The sequence below is a fragment of the Astyanax mexicanus genome, chromosome 4, assembly GCF_023375975.1.
Source record: "Astyanax mexicanus isolate ESR-SI-001 chromosome 4, AstMex3_surface, whole genome shotgun sequence".
Taxonomy (NCBI): Eukaryota; Metazoa; Chordata; class Actinopteri; order Characiformes; family Acestrorhamphidae; genus Astyanax; species Astyanax mexicanus.
The window spans coordinates 11,591,140-11,614,572 of NC_064411.1; the positions used below are offsets into that span (position 1 = coordinate 11,591,140).

The 23,433-nt window shown below is 38.8% G+C and overlaps 3 protein-coding genes across 6 annotated transcripts in view; 2 read left to right on the top strand and 1 right to left on the bottom strand.

The window, feature by feature from the left end:
- On the top strand, nucleotides 1–3,911 carry LOC125801405 (uncharacterized). 3 transcript variants are annotated; one of them, XM_049478083.1, is made up of 12 exons: nucleotides 1–394; nucleotides 489–536; nucleotides 646–714; nucleotides 1,159–1,224; nucleotides 1,417–1,505; nucleotides 2,027–2,078; nucleotides 2,163–2,213; nucleotides 2,393–2,437; nucleotides 2,524–2,588; nucleotides 2,804–2,888; nucleotides 3,004–3,054; nucleotides 3,424–3,911. In XM_049478083.1, the coding sequence occupies exons 1-12, from the start codon at nucleotides 359–361 to the stop codon at nucleotides 3,658–3,660; spliced, it is 894 nt and encodes a 297-aa protein (XP_049334040.1). In that variant the 5' UTR covers nucleotides 1–358; the 3' UTR covers nucleotides 3,661–3,911. The 3 variants fall into 3 exon arrangements, with proteins under 3 accessions (XP_049334040.1, XP_049334041.1, XP_049334042.1); XM_049478084.1 differs by lacking the exon at nucleotides 1,417–1,505 and having other exon boundaries at nucleotides 305–394; XM_049478085.1 differs by lacking the exons at nucleotides 1–394; nucleotides 1,417–1,505 and having other exon boundaries at nucleotides 471–536.
- The window catches only part of LOC125801307 (zinc finger protein 585A-like), a 188,292-nt gene that overhangs the window by 103,422 nt on the left and 61,437 nt on the right, over nucleotides 1–23,433 (bottom strand). The gene's annotated exons all lie outside the window — the stretch shown is intronic.
- Nucleotides 9,222–23,433, top strand: part of LOC111196763 (NLR family CARD domain-containing protein 3-like) — a 43,074-nt gene continuing 28,862 nt past the window's right edge. The window contains exons 1-2 of the mRNA XM_049478463.1: nucleotides 9,222–9,575; nucleotides 22,590–22,686. Coding sequence (XP_049334420.1) covers nucleotides 22,637–22,686 — 50 coding nt within the window. The 5' untranslated portion in view covers nucleotides 9,222–9,575; nucleotides 22,590–22,636. The remainder of the gene's footprint in view (nucleotides 9,576–22,589; nucleotides 22,687–23,433) is intronic.

The window sequence follows — 23,433 nt, forward strand, 5'->3', positions numbered from 1 at the left end:
CTGGTATGATTCAAAATACAAAGTGGTAACCATAATAAAGAAAGACTGGTAGCTCTAAGACATACACACTCCATCACAGCTGAGATCTACTTTATAAGACAGTTGTCAATTCAGTGAGCCACAGAGATATGAAACTGGCCTTGGAAGTTGGTCACATATTGCGAAATTAAGAATAAGTACTTCTTTGTCCATTAATATATAGAGGGAACTATATGTTCTTCTAACTCACTAGATCACATTTTCAATTTTAATATCCAAAAATTGTTTTTTTTAGGTTAATTCTGCATTGGATTCCACACAGTCCCCCCATGAAGCCATAGGTTCTGTGGGCGGGACTGTATTGAAAAGGTCGGACTTCATGTCCTTAGGATTGGACCAAGAAGTCGAGGCAACAGTCAGTACAATTTTAATTTTACATTTAGCATTTTAAATGGTTCTGCAATTTTTAGTCACATTTTAATGCTTACAATCTTCTGTCCCTCATGTAGATAGCCAACTGTTGCTTTTCAATGATATGTAAAATTGCGGCACAGCAGGTACGTCTGAATATTGATAGTAGCTATAATGCAGTTGGCAAGGTACTTATAGTACTTGCTTAGAAATTGGTGTTTGGTTTTCATGTTTGAAAGTGTTATTTTTTACCAGGGAAAGGATGTCCATGCTGTTGATGCTTATGTGGTGGCTCTCAATGCGGACCCATTGTTGTCTCTACCTGTAAGTGATTTTTATTTATTGATTCATTTATTTTGCTTTGATGAATTATGGTATAGAAAAGTATCACTTGTTCTTGCTGCATTTTTAAAAGTTCACATTTACAGTATGGCAGTGTGGCAGTCACTATGGAAGATTTTGCCCAAAAGTTTGGTTTCAGTATTTATTTATTTTTTTAGTTATTTTTGGATCATAGGCTGGGTAAACATAGGCTCTTACCTTTGTAGCTTGGATATTACCCATGTCGCTATTGCTTTTCATACACTTTTGCTTGAATAAAGATTTTAAAAATTGCCATGCAGGTTTCTTAAGCACTTATTTCTTGATAAAAACAATAAAATCCAGTGAATTTTGCAATGCAGTTGCTCAAAAACCTCATTTTTGAGAGCAAATCTTCCAGGCAACCACACATATACAATAGTAATTTTGACCTCTTATCACCAATAGTCAGATGCAGCATCAAAAGATTGTATCCTTTTCCCCGTATGGAAACCAGGACACTGGCTCCTATGTGTAAGTTTTTTTTGTCAGTATCATGTTTCAGGTTTCTCTTTTGTGATTTGTAAATCCTTTTCATCTTTTCTCACTTTTTTATATTCAGCTAATACTTAACTAGATCCTAAGCAGAGAAAGTAGTCCAATGCAGAAAAATGCACATGCTGGTAATAAACATGGTGTAGGAGGTTCACCATATGTATTTTACAGGTTCTCAAGCCAAAAGTTAAGAGGATTCACATTCTCGACTCCTCTGACCCTAGTGCTCGTGGAGATATTGAGTGTTTATCCATGATCAGGTTCAAATCTAATATTTAGGAACTGTTCCATGTTCCTTTCCTTACAGTTCAAAGTTCAAGGTTCACTCAGTGTTTGCTTTCTTGCTTTGTTGTTTCCATTCGGTTGTTCAGGGACTGTTCAGTGTTCCCTATAAAGTTAATTAATTGTGTGTTCTCTGAATGTTATTTTTTCTGAATGTGCTGTTTTCTATGCCTGTGACATGTTCAATGTTCACACTGTACGTCTAGGTACTAAAATCTGATTTTTTGCATTGAATAATACATGAAAATGATCACAATGATATATATATATATATATATTGGTTCATAGACAGGTCAAATCCACTGATAAAATTAATGTGGGTTATTTTTAAATGCAGTGTGAACATAGCCTAAGTGAACCTTAAAGGGTATGACAACACCTTTTGTAGCTTGGGTAGTGAGGTAGAGCAGGTTTAAAAAACACTCCCATGGTTTGTGGATGTTATGTCACATTGTGTATGGTCTTTTTTCATCATGTATTTTCCTTTTGTCATTTGAAGCATGCTTGCTACAAGGCTTGTTCCAGGATCCTGGATAATTGCTAGAAATGAGGTACAGAAAACTTAACTTTAGGGCAACTTAAGTGTGTATACATTATGTATTACTAAACTGTTATTAATATGTGGTATTTGACAGGCTGTTCCAGTACAGTTTGGGAGTTCTGACTGTGGAGTATTCATGCTTATGGTGAGGTATAAACTAACCAATGATTGTTAATTAGTTTGCTCACTACCTTCATACACAAAAATCAATTGTTTGATAGTACCAGGTAAAATGGCCAATACTCATAGTGAAATTAAATTACTGATTGTTTGCAAATACAATGAAAGGAGATTGTGCTGATTTTCTTGTATTGTATATGACAGTATGCACTATATGTTGCCCATGAATGGACCTTCGACTTCACTCAGGTCAGCACTAGATTTCTCGTCTTACTAAGGATATGTGCTTGGTGAGGATATAAATTGTATTTAGAAGTTTGTCTTCTCTCTCTTAGCATGATATGCCTAGCATAAGGAGATGGTGGGAGAACCTCCTGATCAACAACATGACACATGGAAGGTATGTACAAAATATTAATGAAAGAAACTATTTCAGGTGTTTTTACTGCTATGACTTTTTTTTTTTTTTTTTTTAGGAATATATGATATGATGATATCCCTGGACAGTGCATGGAGCAGGAATAACAGCGATATCATCTCTTGTGTTCCTAAAAACAAAATGTATCAGATCAGTAAAAAACAACTGAAACAGTAACTGGTTCTGTTTATTTTTAGGAAGAGGAGATATGATGATATCACTGGTCAGTGCATGGAGCAGGAGTACCAGGGCCCTGAACAGGAGAACTCTGAATATTTGATGGTATAAGCATTTATACAGTCAAAATCTAGACAAATGTAATCTCCTGAATGTTAAACTTAGAAATGTTCACCATAATGTTATTTAAGATAATAGTGTTGTATTTCTTTACCATTAGTCAAAAGATGAGGAGACTGTAGCTGCCAGGACAACTGGGCACCACTACAGGGTAAGTCTTTTGATGCTGTTGTACCTTTGTGAGTTAAGTAAATTTGATACCAAACCTTTTTTTATATTGGGCAGTGTGGTGTAAAAAACTTCTATCTTTATTTAGAATCTAACTACCCATTGGAACATTAGCATAACTTTTGGTGCTATATAAGTTTCTATATAGAAGCATACAACATATATACAGCACATTTTCCATCAATCTGAAGAATCTTTTCAGCACGAAAGGGTTATTTGAGTTTCATGGTTCTAAATAGACTCACTAATGTCTTTACTAAATAACTCCTGAAGTAGTTCTGTATTCCTGAAGAAGCTAGTACTGCATTACAGATTTTTAGAATTTGTGTTTTGCTTTTTATATTCATTCTAGGACAGCAGATTATACCGTGACAGCTTGGAAGCGCAGAGATGGTGCAATGAACACAGGAACAAGTTTTGCGGAGATGTTGCACCACCTCCGATTCTAAACATGTCTGAAGAGGAGATGGAAGAGGCATTTCAGAAACTGGACACCCTCAGTATACACACTGATGAGGACGAAAGATCTGATGTGCTTAGAAACTTTGGTTTTTCGTTTACTGATCTGAAAGACATGGCTTTTTTTTAGATAATGTCAGAGAAAAAATGGGCAAAAGAGTCTCCTGCGAGTTAATTTAAGTTTTTATTTTAATTCATTATTTTCTTTCAAATTATTTTCTTTCAAAGCTTACCAGATGCCTGTGCTGGTTGATATCACATTAGGAGTGTTTTTTTTTTCAGCATCTTTTTATTTCATTTATTTATACTTTTGCAAAATACTGTTTGTTTTATTCTGATTCATTTATTCTGTGTTCAAATAAAATCCATTTGTAGAAAGGGCACCTGTGTAAGTGTGATTCTACTTTTAAATACCATTACAGTCAGGGAAATGGTCATTTATGCTGCTCAGTTCCACAATATCAGTCGTCTACTGTTTTCAACAGTTCTTAGCTACAGAAATAAGAGTAAATGATTAACTGTTGGTAGATATATTGACAAATATAGTGATTATAGTTGATTTGAGAAAATCTAGGAAATGTGATTGGTTTTGACATTATTGTTACCTTGTTTTATTTTTTAAATGTTTTGTTTAACCCTTTCAAACCTGAATTATCTCCAGTGGTGGGGGAAAAAATCTATGAATGCTGTTTGCTGTCTGTAATTCACAGAAAAGAAGACTCTAGTATTCTACTATAAAATCTATATAGCAAATAAATCCAATTAACTAAAATGTTTAATAATCCCTAAACAGTAAAAAATATATATTAAAAAGTGTTCTTAGTCACATTAAATTAGTAAAACAGTAAAAAATATATATTAAAAAGTGTTCTTAGTCACATTAAATTAGTAAAACAGTAAAAAATATATATTAAAAAGTGTTCTTAGTCACATTAAATTAGTAAAACATTAACTGTTGCTTTGCCTCAATGGTTTTAGTACTAACGCTACAGTTTCATTGGTTAATAAACTTCATTGGCTGATTCATCATCTATTCTGATGACAACAGCTCTCAAATAGTATTATATGCAAAATAAAATGGTTAAAATAAACAAAATACATGATGTCCATTGTAATGGATGCAGGATCTGAAAGGGTTAAAACAATGAACCTCTAATTTTAAGGGTTCAGATATAACTTTACTCCTTAAGTGTTTATTTTTAATAAAGTCTGACTGGGTCAAATGTATGGCCAATGATTTCATAACTAAGATTAATTTACAGGTGGAATATCTTCTCTTTAGTAGATAGCTTGTAGAGGCAGAGAGTAAAAATCATACACTTCAAATATGCTTGCACAACGATTTTTATCTTACCCTAGAGTCTGTAGAAAATGCCAGACTAATGTATTATTAATCGATGGAAAAATGCAACGTTTGTATATTGGTTAAACATTATATTTAAGGTCCGAATAAAAACGACCACTGTGAGAACTGCCTTGTTCTTTGTTTACTTCCGTTCAGAGGGGGAGCCAAGACATGACGTGGACAAAGTGGGCGGGACTGGACGCGCTGGACGTCCAACTCCGCCATCCCGCAGGCTGCAGTCAGTAGTACTTGCAGCCACGGGCTACAGGGCTCAGCTGAGCCAGTCTGGAGCGTTTTTAAAAATTTGTAAGTTCTTCTGTGTATGAAATAAAATAACCCCACTAACCGGATAATACAGCTCTCTACAGTTCATCTTTCAGCCCAAGCAGCTAACAGCAGCAGTTTAGAGCAGCCGTCACGGAGTCACTGCTCGGATTACATTATAAACAGGTCAGTTAGCGCGCTGCTAACCTCAGGATGTTTATAACTACGGAGTTTAGTGGACACACCACGGCTGCAAGGTTAGACTGTTGAAGGCTACTGAAGACTACTAAAGCAGGCAACGCAGCGTAAGCAAAAAAAAAAAAAAAAAAACCACACACACACACCAAAATACAAGTTAAGATAAAATATGAAAACGAACATAATAAAGCATAAATAATTAAATTGAATTGCGGGCCAGATGTTTATTTTGTTAACCCGTGAGGGGCCGTATGAAACCGCGTCCACATGCGGCCCGCGGGCCGCTACTTTGAGACCCCTGCACTAGAGTGTAGTACAGGAGCATCAGGATCCAGTGATGCGTTTGTCTGCTCTCTCTGGCAGCTCCTTCCCAGTGTGAAGCCCCGCCCTTCAACCTGAACTAAAGTGGAGTCCCTGCATGGAGCACCCTCTACTGCTCTGATAGGGTATTTACTCTTAGCATTTTTCATGACTTTATACAATTATCACTTTACAGGCCAAAGTTATATAATACTATATACCTGTGTGTTTTTAATTTGTTTTCCTAAGTGCAATGCTTTAGAAAATGCATTTTTAATGTATTTTATGTAAATATTACTTTTAGTTTGAATACTGTAGTGAATAATAGTTTAGATACAATAATTTCAGTGTTTGGTGTCTAATACATTTTGTCCAAAATAAATCCAGTATGAGAGGTGCCACTTTTTATGGGTAAAAGATGTTTTTCTTTAGTCCCGTCATCTTTATTTTTGTCAGTGGTGTGCAGTGAGGCCCTTCTAACCCTTCAGGGGTGACAATAGGTGCATGTAAATCATTACATACTATTTAATAAGCATATATTTTATAAATTAACTAAAATAAAAAGCAACTAATTCAAACTGACAGTGACTGACAGTGGTTCTAACCAATCAAAGCTTTTTAAAATGGCTTCTGCCCCCTGTGTCTGCGTGGCCCTTCAGCTGGTTTTGAGAAGGGTGTAGTAATGAGTCTGTTACATATATATATATATATATATATATATATATATATATATATATATATATACATATATATATATATATATGTGAAATATATATATATATATATATATATATATATATATATATATATATATATATATATATGACTGTGAAAAAAACTCACTCAGAGGAACCAGGATTCAAATATAAAATGTCTAACATTTTAATATTATTCATCTGTGTGAAATCAAAGTAATTATTATGTTGTATTTTTGTATGTTTTATTATTGTATTTAAGTATAAAGGAAGTTACTTTAGATACCAGTTTTTGTGAAACTGAGAATGCTGCACAAGAATTTTTATTTATATTTGTTATGTTACATTGTGATGCAAATCATTCTTATGTTTTCAGGATATTTTTGGAACAATGTGAAAAGTTATAGTTTATCCTTTCAGGAATACTTTAAAAATATTGCTGACTATTAATACAGATTTTTCTGATAACTGCCCACTAGATGGAGACTTTGCTGTGTTGTTTTGTGTTCATATGAAGACACACCTGAAAACATTCTAAAATCTGACTAAACGATCTAAAAACCAGTCTAACCAGTTAATGTGATACACACCTCAGAAATACCTTCAGTTTATAAAGAGACGCTGTGTTACGACACAGACGACTGATTTTACTGCAGAATCCAGAAATATAAAGGTAGGATTAATATTTTGATTAACTTTAAATGATCTCATTCTTATAAAAATATATTTCTTCTCACACAGTGAGTTTGATCCTGCAGTCTTGTTGAAGTTTGTAGGTTGAATTTTACTATGTTGTAAAAGAATCCCTGTGTAAAACAATAATGCCTCTGTTTTGGGTGAAGCTGATGTTTAGCTTTTTATTAGACAGATTTTTATTAATCTCATTATTTCCATTAAACCTTAAAATAAGGAAGTGGTTTGTGGGTTTATGTGGAAATCCTTTTTTGTTTCTTTGTTTGGTTGAAAACAGTTCAGTGTCTAAAATTTAAATATTCAAATACAGTCATGGCTAAAAGTGTTGGCACCCCTGAAAGGATTTCTTTTGAGAGTATTGTAAATAGACACACAAAAAAAAAAACAGAAAAACACCATGTAAAATATATATAACATTTCAAACAAAATTCCAAAATCAGACCAAACTAAATTATTGGCACCCTCAAAATAATATTTGGTTGCACACTGTTTAAAAAAAAAAAACACTGAAATCAGTTGTTTCCTGTAACCATTAAGGAGCTTCTTCCACCTCTCAGCTGGAACTCTGGACTCTTCTTCTGTAATCTGCTCCACATCTCTCATATCTGAAGGGTTTCTTCTCCCAACAGCAGTTTTAAGATCAGGTTTAAGATCTCTTCACCGGAGTTCAGTATGATTTGGGTCTGGACTCAGTGCTGGAATCTTCAGAACTCTCCAGCTCTTTGTTTTGATCCGTCTCTGGGTGCTTTTTGAAGTATTTTTGGGGTCATTGTCCCCTGTTTTCTGGGGGTTTATATGATATGTGGATTATGGCTGTAGTTCAGTGGAGTCTTTAGTGATTGATCTCAGAAAACTGGAATGCAGCTCAATGCTAGTGATTAGCCGGATCAGCAGTGAAGGTTGGAGGGTGGAAGCTGTTTTCAGAGCTGAGTTAGCGGCTGATGCTTGATAACAGATGGACGGCACTGTGCTGGTTAGATTATTATATTTTATATATTTATATATATATGAATATTATTAGTAGGTTATGGGGTTTGATATGTGTAATGTATGGGGGATTTTAGGTTTACCTGAGGCTGAACAGTGTAATAAGGTCTCTGGGTGTAAGATGGATCATAAAGTGGGAGGATCTAAAAATTGGGTGCAACACAAATAATTTATTTACACATGAAAAGTCAAACGAAAAAATCGTAAAAAATGAAAAGAAAAGGATGGTGTAGGTTATTTGCATGCACTCTCTTTACACACCGGACTCAGACTCACTTTGGAGAAAATGTAAAAACTGTAAACCCGGAAAAGTTGATTGAACTTAAAGAGTTTGAGGCAAGTGATTGCCTACATTTTTTAAGTAATGCATACTACAGAAAATCTATTCATTTAGGTAAGTTCAATCTAAATGCCTGTAAGAAACCTTTTGAGTTTAATTATTTAAAATCTAAAATAGTTATACTTAAAATATGCTGTAGTGTAAACTGTTCTACCCGGTTATTTAAACTCAACTTTTTAAGTTTTTTTTTTTTACTTACATTTGTTGTGGAAGCTTAAAAAAACATATCAGGACCAAGAAAGAAAATGTATATTTATTTTTCCTCCTTTTTATTTAAAATATTTAAAATTAGAAACAAGACAGTACTTTCAAGGAACCTAAAACCTACTCTTAAATCTGACCAATTTAAAAAAGTAAGTAAGTAAGAAATGTTGTTCAAAAAATAGAAAAATGACCAAAATTATTTTTTTCAACTTAATACATTCTCAACATGTTCTTCTACATTGCATTTTCTAACTTAAGATAAGCCTCAACTGCAAAAAAGAAAAATGTCTCTTGAACATGGAAATCTTCTTACAAATTCCTAAATGTAAAAAGAGCTGAAGGCAGAAAATGGTGTCTTGGTTAATGGAGTCAACTGTAGGATGTCTGTAGATCTTCTCAGGAGAACAGAAAATAATAAAATAATAAAAATAAAATACAGAAAAAAAACAAATCATGTTGTTTGAAAGTAAAAGATTTTCTATCACCTTCCACAGAACAAGCCCAATGAGAATCTGCTGGGGCGTGGTCTGAACTAAAAAGTAATAAAAAGTTTGTTCAACTTTAAAAATACTAATGTTCTCAGTGATTCTCTCAAAATAGGAGACCAAACTAAAAGGGTTTAAGTTATGCAAAAAAAAAGGTTTTTAAAGTAAGCTTTATTTAAACTGTTCGCACAGAAATAAATGATGGGTTATCAGGGTAAGAACAGCCACATATAAAGCAGAAGCCCCGCCCCCAAAGACTCCATTCTTTCTGTCAGGGTAAATTATAACAACAAAACCACAGTTCTGTATTACTGTTTAAACTAGGTTACTTCAAACAGCCGTTACCCATAAGTATTATTATATTACTGATCATGTTCTATAATTTATACATGTCCATTTTTTTCTGTTCTTCAGGTTCCCCTGAGAAAAGTGAACCCCTTTCCCTCCCAATCAGTGGAACCTCCCGGTGGGTTAAAACAACCCCTGAACTGCAGCGATTTGGGTCCCCAGCTTTATTAAAGACACGAACAGGAGGTCTGTACACACACTCACCCTCACTCTCACAACTACACTCACAACTACACTCACAACTACACTCACACTCACAACTACACTCACAACTACACTCACAACTACACTCACACTCACAACTACACTCACTCCCACAACTACACTCACACCACTACACTCACAACTACACTCACACTCACAACTACACTCACTCTCACAACTACACTCACTCTCACAACTACACTCACACTCACAACTATACACACACTCACCCTCACTCTCACAACTACACTCACAACTACACTCACAACTACACTCACACTCACAACTACACTCACACCACTACACTCACAACTACACTCACACTCACAACTACACTCACAACTACACTCACACCACTACACTCACAACTACACTCACACTCACAACTACACTCACTCTCACAACTACACTCTCACAACTACACTCACACACTCACAACTACACTTACACTCACAACTATACACACACTCACACAACTACACTCACAACTACACTCACACCACTACACTTACACTCACAACTATACACACACTCACACTCACAACTACACTCACAACTACACTCACAACTACACTCACACTCACACCACTACACTCACACTCACACCACTACACTCACACTCACAACTACACTCACACCACTACACTCACACTCACAACTACACTCACACAACTACACTCACACCACTACACTCACACTCACAACTACACTCACACCACTACACTCACACCACTACACTCACACTCACAACTACACTCACACTCACAACTACACTCACACCACTACACTCACACTCACAACTACACTCACACCACTACACTCACAACTACACTCACACCACTACACTCACACCACTACACTCACACTCACAACTACACTCACACCACTACACTCACAACTACATACACACAACCACACACACACACTCACCAATGACCCCAGCTTTATTAAAGACAGGAACAAGAGGTCTGTACACACACTCACCCTCACACCACTACACTCACACTCACAACTACACTCACACTCACAACTACACTCACAACTACACTCACAACTACACTCACACTCACAACTACACTCACTCCCACAACTACACTCACACCACTACACTCACAACTACACTCACACTCACAACTACACTCACTCTCACAACTACACTCACACTCACAACTACACAAACACTCACAACTACACACTCACAACTACACTCACAACTGCACTCACACTCACAACTACACTTACACTCGCACAACTACACTCACACAACTACACCACTACTGTAGATGCGTTTTGAAATCGTCAGCTTCCTGTCATTACTTTCCCACCGCGCTCCGCAAATTTATTTGGGGCTTTGATTTGCCGCCCCCTCTAGTGCAGCGTCCCTATGCGTTGCATAGGCTGCATACACCCTTTTTGCGCCACTGACACTCAAACAACTACACTCACACAACTACACACACACTCACACTCACATCACTACACACAACTACACTCACACAACTAAACTCCCACAACTACGCACACACTCACACCACTACACTTATACTCACATAACTACACTTTGTTGTGATGTGAGTAAAATGTGCTCCAACAGGTTTTTTCTTTCTGAAGATAAGAAAAATACAGACAGTTCCTCATTCTCAGCCCTGCTGACAGATAAAAAAAAGGACAGAAGAAAAAGAATGTAAATTCCAGCTGGTAGGTGTAATAGAAAGGAGAATTCACACCTGTAAAAGAAGGGATTTCACTTTATTAAAAGCCGTGTGCTGTATCTCTTCACAGTTCTGGTTTTAGCTTCATGTATCTGAGCAGTAGATAGATCCGTGGACGTGAGGGCCAGTAGAGTTTGGATCCAAGCTCTTCTGTGCAGTGTACAGGTGATCCATCCATTATCCAGTAAGAGTTCTGCAGCTGTAAAAGCAGACAGTAGTAGATTCCACTTCTATGATGATAAATGGAAGTTTGAAATGTTGTTTACAGATATGGATCTGAAGCTAGTCGTAGCCTTTTCTCTCTCAGTGTTGATATATCAGAAGTAAGCATGATTAATCCAGAAATGTCCCTAATTCTCCTAGAAACTTAAATCACAGAGGGGAGAGCTCGTCAAATGCACATAGAGTTAAATAAATCTATGTGTACATCTGCAAAGAACCATCTCCCTGCTATCCCTTATACTTAACTTATTCTGTATTAGTGCACTACCTCATATCCACGGCTGGTTACTTTTAAACTTTTGTATAGTTTTTGTATTTAGATATTAATGTATATATTCTTCTTTCAGCATTTTATTTTATTTATATCTAATAAGGTTTTGTCAATATTTCAAATCTTAGTTTAGAAACTCTGTAGTCTTATATTTCTTACTCTGCTTTCTTACTGTACCTCCCCTATTATTGCTGTTTGTTTCTACTGTGTTGTGTAACTGCTACCGGCTGCTAAATTCCCCTCGGGATCAATAAAAGTATCCATCCATCAGTTCAGAATTTGAGAAGATATAAAAGTCAGACTGCAGAAATGATCAGAGGGAAGATTCTGTAAATCAGAGTCTGTATATTTTATCAGGAGTCAGGAATCTGGATGTTCAGAGTTGACTTGAGTTTATTTACACAGAAATGTCTAAGAACAGCTGAGTAGATGAGAACCAGTCTGTCAGGTTCAGGAGGCTTAAAGTTTAGAATGTGACTATTCCTGTTCTTTCTCTCAGTCTGATTAACTGTGGGGTTTAGGTTGTGTTGAAGTACTCGAGTCCGGTCTCGAGACCAAAGACCTTGTTTGGAATCTTGTCTCGGTCTCGGGGTGAGGTGGACTCGGAGACTGTGGACGAGACCGGCCGAGTGCGAGTCCTCTGTATGAGGTGCAGCTTTGATAGGACAGGGAACACATATAATATATATATATATATATTGTAGGGTAATTTACCACAGCATGACTTAGATAAAACTCGGATGTGAGAAATCTCAGAACATGAAATGATGACCAATGAGTCAGAGCTTAGAATTTAAAATATATTAAAGTTTACTTGAAAAATAGTTTCAGCATTACAGATATATAAAAGGAACAAAAATTAATTGATATATATTAGAAAACAGTAAAAGTACATCAACGAATAAAATATCGATAGATCAACACATTCACAACCCAGAGAGAGAGAGAGAAAGAGAGAGAGAAAGAAAGACTTCATCCAAGCAGTTATACATTTTGCAAATGACATGTGATTGGACAGAACTTATCATATGATTACGTCAGCAGAGTCCAGTAAACAGTTTGTTGTCCAGTTCCAATGACGTGATCCGCTCCAGCCTGTCTGAGCAACAGGTTCTTATCATGATGTTGTTCAGCACTGTGTCCTTCATGAACACAGCAGACAGTCCTTAAGTGTCCTAAAGTCTGTGAGAAGATGAAACAGTGGAAAAGAGTGGATGGAAAGATCTTCTGGCCTGTGTGTGACTTTACGCCGTGTAGAACAGGCATGCGCTGGATATCTGAGGAGAGGTTCCCAGCACTTCACTCAGAGAGCTTGTTGTCTCCTAGTTCATATGCACTGGTCCCAGAACAGCAGTGAAGCTTCTCTGCCACTCAGGGTCACGTTCTCCTCACAGCTCTCCCTGTTGATGAAAACACTCTGACCTTCCTGATTTCTGAAAAAGTAAAAACAACCTCCAAAGCCTTGTGTCATTGTGACAGTTAAAAAGAGAGCAGAGATCATAAGGTTATTAAGTGAATTATAACGTGAACAGTAAAAATAATAACTGTATATATAAATGTATTTATTAATGTATTTATTTTTAAAACATTTAAGAATAAGAGTGTGAAGGTGTGGTTATCTCCAATCACACCCTTCAATATATATATATATGTGTATGTGTGTGTGTGTGTGTGTGTGTGTGTGTGTGTGTGTGTGTGTGTGCGTGTGTGTGTGTGTGAAGTTGTGTGTGTCTGAGTGCAGGCGGTGAGACGGGAGGGGTGACACCCTCAGATCAGACAGCAGTCAGGAGCTAAACATCAAAATCTTCATACAAAAAAACTAACTTAACTTTTATCATCTTAAAATAATACACACCTGCAACAATTACAAAATACAGTTTAAACCCCATTTAAAAACGTTTTATACATATTAACTAGCTTTCTCACCCAAGATGAAGAAAAGCTATTTTTCACTGAAGTATTTAAATCCTGAACTTCCCCATCAAAATTTAATCCATCAGGGTTAAGAAATAAAAATAATATACAGCTTTCCATTTAACCACAGATGTTCTCTTTAAAATCTATTTTTAATCAGCATGCTTTGTTTTTTAGGGATTAGTCACAGAGCGTGAAAACTTTTATGCTAAAAAGTGCTCAGAAATGTATGCATCATCAAAGAAAATGCACATAAAATCTAAACGGGCCCTCCACTTTGATTGACATTGATATTGTCCAATTACATATTTACATGTACACACACACAAAATAGGCGCTTGCATTCAAAACTTCTCTCTCGACTGTTGGCAGTAAAATGGCATATTTTCACATATTCACTGTGTTTTGAAAGCATGGCGCTGCGCACGGTGCGTTCACTAGGAACTGCAGCTGCTGCTGTAAACAAACTTTTACACTTATCAGAAGATTAGCAGGAGCTGCTTGAGTGATTCTGTTTAGGAATTGTACATTAACTCTTCAGTGGAACATGCTCTTTTTTCACTGGCTCACTGGAGTTATACTCTTGTGAATCAAGAAGAAACATTCCTGACCTTAGCGACAAGCTAGCTACAATACTAATGTTACCGATAAGAGTACTAAAGCTAGTGACAAGCTAGTTTACCTTAGCAATGAGCAAGCTAACCCTATCGATGAGCTAGCTAACATTACCAATGAGCTAGCTAAAATACTAATGTTACCGGGGAGAGAACTAAAGCTAATGATGAGCTAGATAATCTTAGTGATGAGCTAGCTAAAATACTGTGGCGAAGGACGGCACACTGGAGACTCTTGCATCTTTTTCTTCGTAGATTTATTCCTCTCAATCCACATAAAAAATAAATCTATACAGCAACAACCTCGAACATACGAGAGAAAAGAACACTCTCTAGAATTCTCCCGCCCTCCCCATCCCCCAGTCCGAACCCGCCCCTTGCACTCTGGTCCTGTACTCCGTACGCCTCTGGCCATTTAGTGAAATAATCGATAGCTACTAATACGAACCGATTACCCGCCTCAGACAACGGGAATGGACCCATTACTTCGACCGCCACCCTGTCCATCGGACACCCGGATTGCATCGGCACTAACGGAGCTCTCGGTGCTCGCGCGGGCCCCTTTTTCGCAGCGCAAACATCACAGCAGTGTACGAAGAGTTCTACATCATTTCGGCCCCCTGGCCAGTAAAAGCGTTGGCTTTTAAGTGTTTTCGTCACCCCAAAGTGCCCCACGCCGGTCGCACCGTGAACCGCGCGCAGTACTTCATCTCTCAGGTTCCTTGGGACCACGTACTGGGTGACGTCACACCTGTCAGTGGGATCCTCATGGGAAAGCTCATGAGCCACTGTAACGAGGCGTGGTCTGAACGCAGCAGGAATGGGACGCCATACACATACGGTCGGAAGTGTTCTAGACCAGCTAACAACTCTCTGCGTGTAACGCAATAGTTCCACTCCACTTTATCCAAACGCCTGCTAAAATATGAGATAACGCGTTCAGCCCCGTCGTGAATTTGTGACAGGACTGCCCCAATGCAGTGATCGCTCGCATCCACATCGACCACAAACTGCTCGTTCAGTTTAGGGTACGCCAGAATTGGCGTCTCACACAAGCGCTTCTTTAGCAGCCCAAAAGCATGATCAGCTTCGCTCGACCACTTGAATTTAGTGCCGCCCTTTGTCAGCTGATGCAGGGGCGCAGCAATCTCAGCGAATCCCCTCACAAATCTTCTATAATATGACGCTAGCTTCAAAAAGCTACTTAGCTGTTTCAAATTACACGGCGTTGGCCAATCTCTTACGGCTTTAGTTCTCTCCGGGTCTGTCGCAATTCCCGCCTCGCTCACTACGTGCTCTAAGTAGTTCACTTTGTTTTTCAGTAAATTACACTTAGCCGGGTTCAGCTTCAAATTAGCCGCAGTAATCAGACTCAATACTAGCTCCAAATTTCCCAGAGCCGAGGCAAAGGTCGGTGCGTGGACCAACAAATCATCCAGGTACACTACGCAGGTGGACTTGGGGATGCCCTCTAATACGCGCTCCATCAAGCGTTCGAATGTTGCCGCAGCGTTGCACAGCCCGAACGGCAGAACTCGAAACTGCCATAGTTCAGTCCCAATCGTGAAAGCAGTTTTTTCTTTGTCCGACTCGGCTAAGGGAATTTGCCAATACCCACTACGCAAATCGAGTGTACTAAACCATGCTGACCCAGACAGTTGTTCCAAAGAGTCGTCAATACGCGGCAGTGGGTATGAATCTAGTTTAGCGCCCTGCTCCCCCGACAGATGCTTAACGCTCCTGTCCCACAGCTCTTGCAACGGGTCGTATTCTGATATCGCCCGCTGATTAACCCCTGGATTGCTATCGACCAGGACCTCCCTTACGTTCATCACTTCCCCATTAAATGACACTGTGCCCCGGCTACAGTCGATTAGCGCACCGTTCTGCTTCAAGAAGTCTAAACCCAATATGCACTCATCCCTGATCTCAGCTATAAGAAACTTGTGTGTGAAGGAACCATGCCCGAGTCTAAAATCAGTAAATACCCGCCCTTTCATCCGTATAGCCTCACCCATAACTGTGACCACGGACGTGTCCCCATTCCCCTCAATAGCGCACTCGCATCCCAAAATAGGAGCCACATCTGGTAGCGACACCGATGACCCCGTATCAAGTAAAGCGCTTACCGTGATCTCGCCAAATAAACAGTCAATGAATTGTCCTGCATGGTTCTTGACAAGAGCAGAAGACAACGAGGAAAAAACATTTTTGTCCTGGGCCACCCCACTCCTCAACGGCCGGCCCCGTATCCGTTTCCCGGGGCTTGACAAACAGCAGCCCTGTGTCCCCTCAGACCACAGTTCCAGCAGACTCTTGAGCTCTCTCTCGCGCTCGTGGCTCCCGTCACTCCACCTCCAGATTGCCCCACAGCTCTCCACGGTCCGGGGCGCCCCGACAGGATCTGCTCCGCCCGTTCCACCTCCGCTACAGCTGCCTCTATGGATACCGGATCCGCCAGCCATACGTGCGTTTGTAGCTCCACTGGTCTCAGCGCGTTCAAGAATTGGTCCCGAGCCAGCCTTGCCTGGACTCCCCCCGAGAAGTCTGGGTAGGCCTGCCTCACCAGCAGCGAGATCTCTGATGCGAGTACTGGAAGTTCACCGCTCTGCCGTCGCCGTTCCGGCAGCAGGTGTTTTGCGATGGCCTCTGGGGGTTGGCGGCTGAAACGCGCCCTCAGTGCTGCTTTCAGGGCGCTCAGATTCAGCCTGTCTGATGGCGGCAGCTCCACCAGTACACCCAGCACACCGTCCTGCAAAGGTAGGCAGAGGTTGGCGGCGGTTTCGTGCTCGGACCATCTGGATAGCTCCGACACGATGTTTAATTGGGCTTCGAAGCCTGCCCAGTCGGCATCTCCGTTAAAGCTTGGTAGCTGCCAGCCTTGTGTCTTGTGTGCATTCGTGGCCAGCGCCGCTGTTGTTTTTATAGCATCGCCTCCCACATCTGTCCCGCTCCCCAGCGCATGGGTCGACCGCACCCCTATTTGGTTGGGTGGTGCCGCTGCGCAGCTTGGCGCCGTCGTCTGCTCAGCTCTCGATCTCGCGCCGGGTGGGAGCCTTGTGCCACATGGCGCCGGTTCCTTTCTCGGCGCACGTGGCCATCTTGCCTCACGCTTTGTTCTCTGCGTGCTTGTGTCCAGCGTTTCTCCTTCGTCGATCCCGTCAGTGACCGCATAACTTTGGCCCTCCGCCGTCACACGATGCCTCCTCCTGTATCCCAGTTCGTCCTCCAGCCGCCGAATTTCGGCATTCATGAGTTCGGTTAGCTCCACTTCTGACACCACTGTGGACGAACTGGCCTAAAGGACGGCACACTGGAGACTCTTCTCTTGCATCTTTTTCTCCGTAGATTTATTCCTCTCAATCCACATAAAAAATAAATCTATACATCAACAACCTCGAACCTACGAGAGAAAAGAACACTTTCTAGAATTCTCCCGCTCTCCCCATCCCCCAGTTCCGAACCAGCCCCTCCCTGTTCGCTCTCTATCACGGTTGGCTGGCACCTGTTCTCTACGTGGCACCCCACTTAACCCCTAAGATCCCAGTGGCAACGCCACAATACTAATGTTACCAGGAGAGAACTATTGACAAGCTATTGACAAGCTAGCTAATCTTAATGATGAGCTAGCTAAAATACTAATGTTACCGGGGAAAAAACTAAAGCTAATAATGAGCTAACTAATCATAGCGATGAGCTAGCTAAAATACTAATGTTACCGGGGAGAGAACTAAAGCATGAGCTAGCTAACCTTAGCGACAAACTAGCTAACCTTAGAGATGAGCTGTTTGAGGGCAAATTGTGATTGTTTTATTTTACATTTTATAATGAAAATGATTAGAATTTGATTTAGCTGACTTCGTGTGGTGACTTCTGATTATTTTTTAGAAGAGACACAGATTAGCGTAATTTTGATGAACAGAGAAGATATTTTAATGTTTTTATTTTAAATCTTTATCTGGTCTCAGTCTTGACTCAAACTCAAAAATCTTAGTCTTGACTCGGACTCTTGACTACATTATTTGTACCAGAGGATCAAGTACTTTATTTGAGCCGATTAATAATATTCTTTAAAATCTGGGAGTGCTAATCCTCCTTTGTCCTGTTGCAATGTTGTAGATCATCAGTTTCTTTCCATTTCAAACAAATCAGGATATTTGTCTGTCCCACTCCCTCCAGTGACTCACAGGGATTTCTACTAGTGTATCTTAGAAAAGATATAACAGCCTGGGTAAAATATTTATTTTACGGCTTTCAATGTGAGAGCTCATGTCTAAAGGGATTATGAACAACCTTGACAAGTATTTTTTTCCCTTTTTAATCTCCTCAACACCCTGTCTCTTTTTATAGGGCTAATAAACCCATTTACATTAAAAGCAAAAGCTTTTACATCGTAAGGCATATTTACCTCCAGTAACAGTGTAACAGTGTACATTCTACCCTGGCTGCTTAATCAACACAAAAACATAAAATAAATTTCCTAAACAGAGGGAAATTAACAGTAATCTCCAACTTTGGGGAATCCTAACACCCCCTTTGGACCCAACCAACACTTGGGTCCTCAGTGGAATCACACAGCCTATACTACAAACCAGTACTATCTACCTGGTCATTATTAAATAATAAAGCCATCAAATAGCACAATTATTCAGAAAACAGAAATGGAAGGCACTTATATCTGAGTGCTCAGTATATCCTTGAATATTGAGATGTGCCGTAGAGTAGAGGCCTGCGCGGGACTGCTTTTTTAAACTTTTTTTTTTACTTTTTTGTTGTGCGCATGAATCATAGCGTGATTATTATTATTTCCTTAACTATTTATCAAATTGCGGGACTACATGTTAATGTGGTCCCGCTCCCGCCAATAACAATTCAGTTCTGTCCCGCGCCGCAGGATATTCTGACGGGTCCCGCGACTCCCGCGGGAGTGCAGACCTCTACCGTAGAGTTGAACACTAATGACATCTCACCTATACTGGAGATGTGGGCGGAGAGATCCTCCATAAAATGAGTTATTTAGTCATCAATAAGTCTCTCCTCCCTAAACTGAAAGTGCGGGTCTCACTTTGAACTTGAATGGAGTCAGTGGAAACCTCTCTTTGGGATTTCTCAGTCCGTCAATATCCCTGCGATGCAGTTCGGAAGTTTGAAAATGCCAAACCCATCTCCCATTGCATTTACCACCTCCGAAGGGTAGTGAGTGTTTATCCTCGAGTTAGACCGGGAGCTCACCACTCACCCTGCTAATCTAACTTTGTGAAATGTGATTGGAACAGTCACGCCATATGCGCTTTTTCTAGTTTGACTGGAAGTGGAACTGCATCCAGAAACCCCAAAAGTGTTTCCTTTTTCCTACTGATCCTCCTCCTCTCCTCCGTGACCCGGAAACTGATTTTGTGATGCCATCTTTCCGTCTGTCCGAATACCCTAGGAGACGAAAGAAGCCGCTTAAAATCATCCTCGAAGGGGCTTTAAACGGAAGATACATGAGAGCATCCTACTCCGGAAGACTTTTAAGGATTTTTGAATGACATCACTGCATCCACGCCCACAGAGCACGCGGGAATGGAGAAGGCATTTTATTGGAATATCTGAATATTTAGCTAATGTCCGTTGATGCTGTTTAATCTCATATTTTTTCTCTTCAACGTGTATGCAAAATATAATATTTATTATTATATTTATTATTTATTAATATTTGTTATTTGTTTTATGACATTCAATGAAATCATATTTTACTATTAAAATAATTTAATGTTTACATATGCAACCTTCATCAATGGCTAATCAGGCTGTACTTTGAAGCTTGATATGCTTGTCAAAATTATGATCTCTAAAATTTGGAATTGTGTTTGTTGATTTCTCGTTTTTATTTTTGTATGCGGAGCTCTATCCAGAAGCTGTGATTGGCTGGGCAGTATCCGGCATGTGCTGAAAATGCATGACATTTGACATTTCGTAAGGTCAATGTGAATTTGTGGATAATGACTTTTTAAATTTTAATTTAATGTATGTGTACACAACTTTTTTAATGTTTGAACAATTACAAGAGATACTTTTATTGTTACGATATTAAAATTGTCCTGTTAAAAAATATTTATCATTGATCCATATATTATATATATCAGAAGCAGATTATATCTGCCCAAAATCATTTATTTTACTCCAATATTCAATACACACAGTGCATTATTAATATGATGGCATGTTGAATCAGATTTTTCACAGTAATAAATGTATACAGAAATAGAGGGTCAGGTGGACGGGTGCTTGTGTTACAGAGTGAACAGGGTGGATTTAACACAAAACTGCTTCACAAGACTCAGTGCTAGATAGTGTAAATGAAGCATCAGGCTGGAGGATTAACACAACAGTTCAGATATAATCAAGAAGACATTGTTTAGTTATTTAATGCGTCTGAATTTGTATTTGAGTGGTAAATTAAATGATTTAGTGGCTACGGTGTTTGAACAGAACAGATGTATTGGGAATAAATAAATAAGAATCATTATTCAGAATAAGGTTTATACAGGTCCTCAGATACACACTGATATTCCAATAAATGTGATTATTTTATTATTCTTTTCTGATCGAATAGTGGAAGTGTTAGCTAAAATAACTGCATTTATAATTATAATAATTTTAACACAAACAATGATACATAAATAAGGTGTTTTTATATGTAAATGAGAGCTGTTCACTGAGACTGTGTAATGAACAGTAAATTATGATGGGCCTCCATAAATACAGTAAGTTAAATTTTCAAACCCTGTTCAGATCAGCTCAGAGGAGATCAGTTATACTGCTCTTCTTCTTCTTCTTCTTCTTCTTCTTCTGTTGAAGCAGTAAATTTACCCTGCAGTGATTTTTACAGAGCAGCAGGTGTTGAGGAATTGTGCTACATTGCTCTCCTAGTGTATATTTAAAGTAATAATACAAAAAAGCTCCATATTAGAACATTCTCCAGGCAGAAGTGTAGGTAGGATAACTGTATAGTTAAGGTAAAAGAGGTGATTAGAAACATTTTTTTATTGTTTATTGTTGTTATTTAATAATTAAGATTTACTTTTATGTAACCCTTAAATAAATAATGACAGTGAGCTCAGGCTTGCTGTCATGGAAAACAGAATCATCATGAAAAACTAATGAAAACGTTATAAAATATGGGTCAGAGCATGCGCAGTGCGGGGAGGAGCACTTTTGAATGGGTAGCTGAACTCGGCAGAACACCCGTCTGAAAACTGTGGGGTTTTTTTTACAGCTGTGTGGGAGAAACTTCACACTCATGAATATTCAAACATTCCATTCGGCTCTGTGATATGATTGGCTTACAATAGCCAAAAACGAACAATCGCTCCGCCCACTCAGCGTCTATTCGCTCTGAGAGAGAAAGGCGCGGGGCTTAGAGAGAGACAGGTGAGACGCAGGTGAAGGAGGAAGTGAAAGTAAGTTCAGTCTCCGCCATTAGAAGAGGACAGAAGTCTGGATTTACTCTGTAAGTTCAGAACTGAAGAGAATGTAGAACTTAAAGTCAGAACCGGTTCTAAAGGTTCCTCAGATCCAGAACCGGTTCTTTAAGCTCAGCTCAGTGTCCGATTCCACTGGAAGAACCAGGATCAGCATGGAGATCTGAACCGGGCCTGGATCAGACCTGGACCTGGTCTAGATCAGACCGGCTGGAGAACAATCAGCTGTAACAGATCAATAATGCTGTAAAGTGAAGAGAAATGCGCAGATATAGATTGATATTTATTGATCACAGTGTAGTTTATGCTGTTTAAAGCGCATTACTGCTTAATGTGGGCTTTGATCTGTTGGGGAGATAAAAACACGGAGCTGCTATAAAGGCGTGTTTATATGCAGTAGCGCTGTTTAACCAGCAGGGGGAGCAACGGAGCTCAAGATCACGTGGTGTGTTAGTGTTTTTAATCCTGCTGTTTTATATTATACTTAAATAATCTCTCTATTCTGATTCAGTAACATAATAATAATATCATTAATAATAATAGAACAGTGTATATATTTATAATGTTGTGTAATGCAGTAATATTACTAATAATAATTAAATTATAATAATTATAATAACAGTAAATGTTTCTGTAATCTGTAGAATAATGTGTAATGAGGGTAAATCACACTGTTATGTATCGTTCTCTGTTTGTTTTGTTTTGTTAGTTTATCAGGTATTGTTTAATGCAGTTCTGATGATAATGTCATTATTGTAAGAATAAAGGTTTTATTGTAACGGCTGATCTGTTCTCAGGGGTCGGTGTCGGCAGTGTTCAGCTGTGTGTGAATGAAGAAGAGTAAATGATGGATCTTCAGAACTCCAGCAGTGGAGGAGGACCTCCTGTCCTAAAGTGAGTAAATTAAGTGATGGGTTTAATATGTAAAGTAGTTTTGTATTGTAATGGTTTCAGCTCTAATCCTGGAGCTGTGATCTGCATATTTTACAGTTTTTAAATATTGAGAACAGAGTTTCTCCTGGACCAGAGTCAGAACCCCGTGCTGTATTTAAACACAGAGAAACACTTAACAAACCAGCCAGTTATTCTTATAGTAGAATGTGATTCTAATCTGTATTTAAAGTACATATCTGACTTTAATATCTAATAGGTAATATTAATATGTTTCCTTCTGGCACAGTAACAGTATTAGGTGGTTGCTGTAGTGGTTTTATGCTGTTGCTAGGTGGTTGCTATGGTATGGGGTGGTTGCACATTTATGTTAAAAAATATGGTCCATATATTTTAACATAAATGTGACGATTTGCTCAAAATCCGGATCGGATTAGTCTGTAGTGAAAGTGAACTCTGAACCAGATCCATTGTGAGGATCCGTCTCGGATTTTACCACACGCTGTCTGGGTTTACATTAGCATTAGAAATGAGGAAATCCCGAAGTGCTGCATTTATATAGATCAGATGGAAGTGATTGGGTTTGATATTAAAGCTGTGGAATGAAGCTTCTCACAGAAAGACTTGTTCTATTCTGTTCTGATCTGTATCTCTGTTAGAGTTCAGTATAAAAATATACCTTTTAGTTTATAATACAGTATAATTGTGTAATTGTGTAGCTCTTACCAATACATGTTATTAACTAGACAC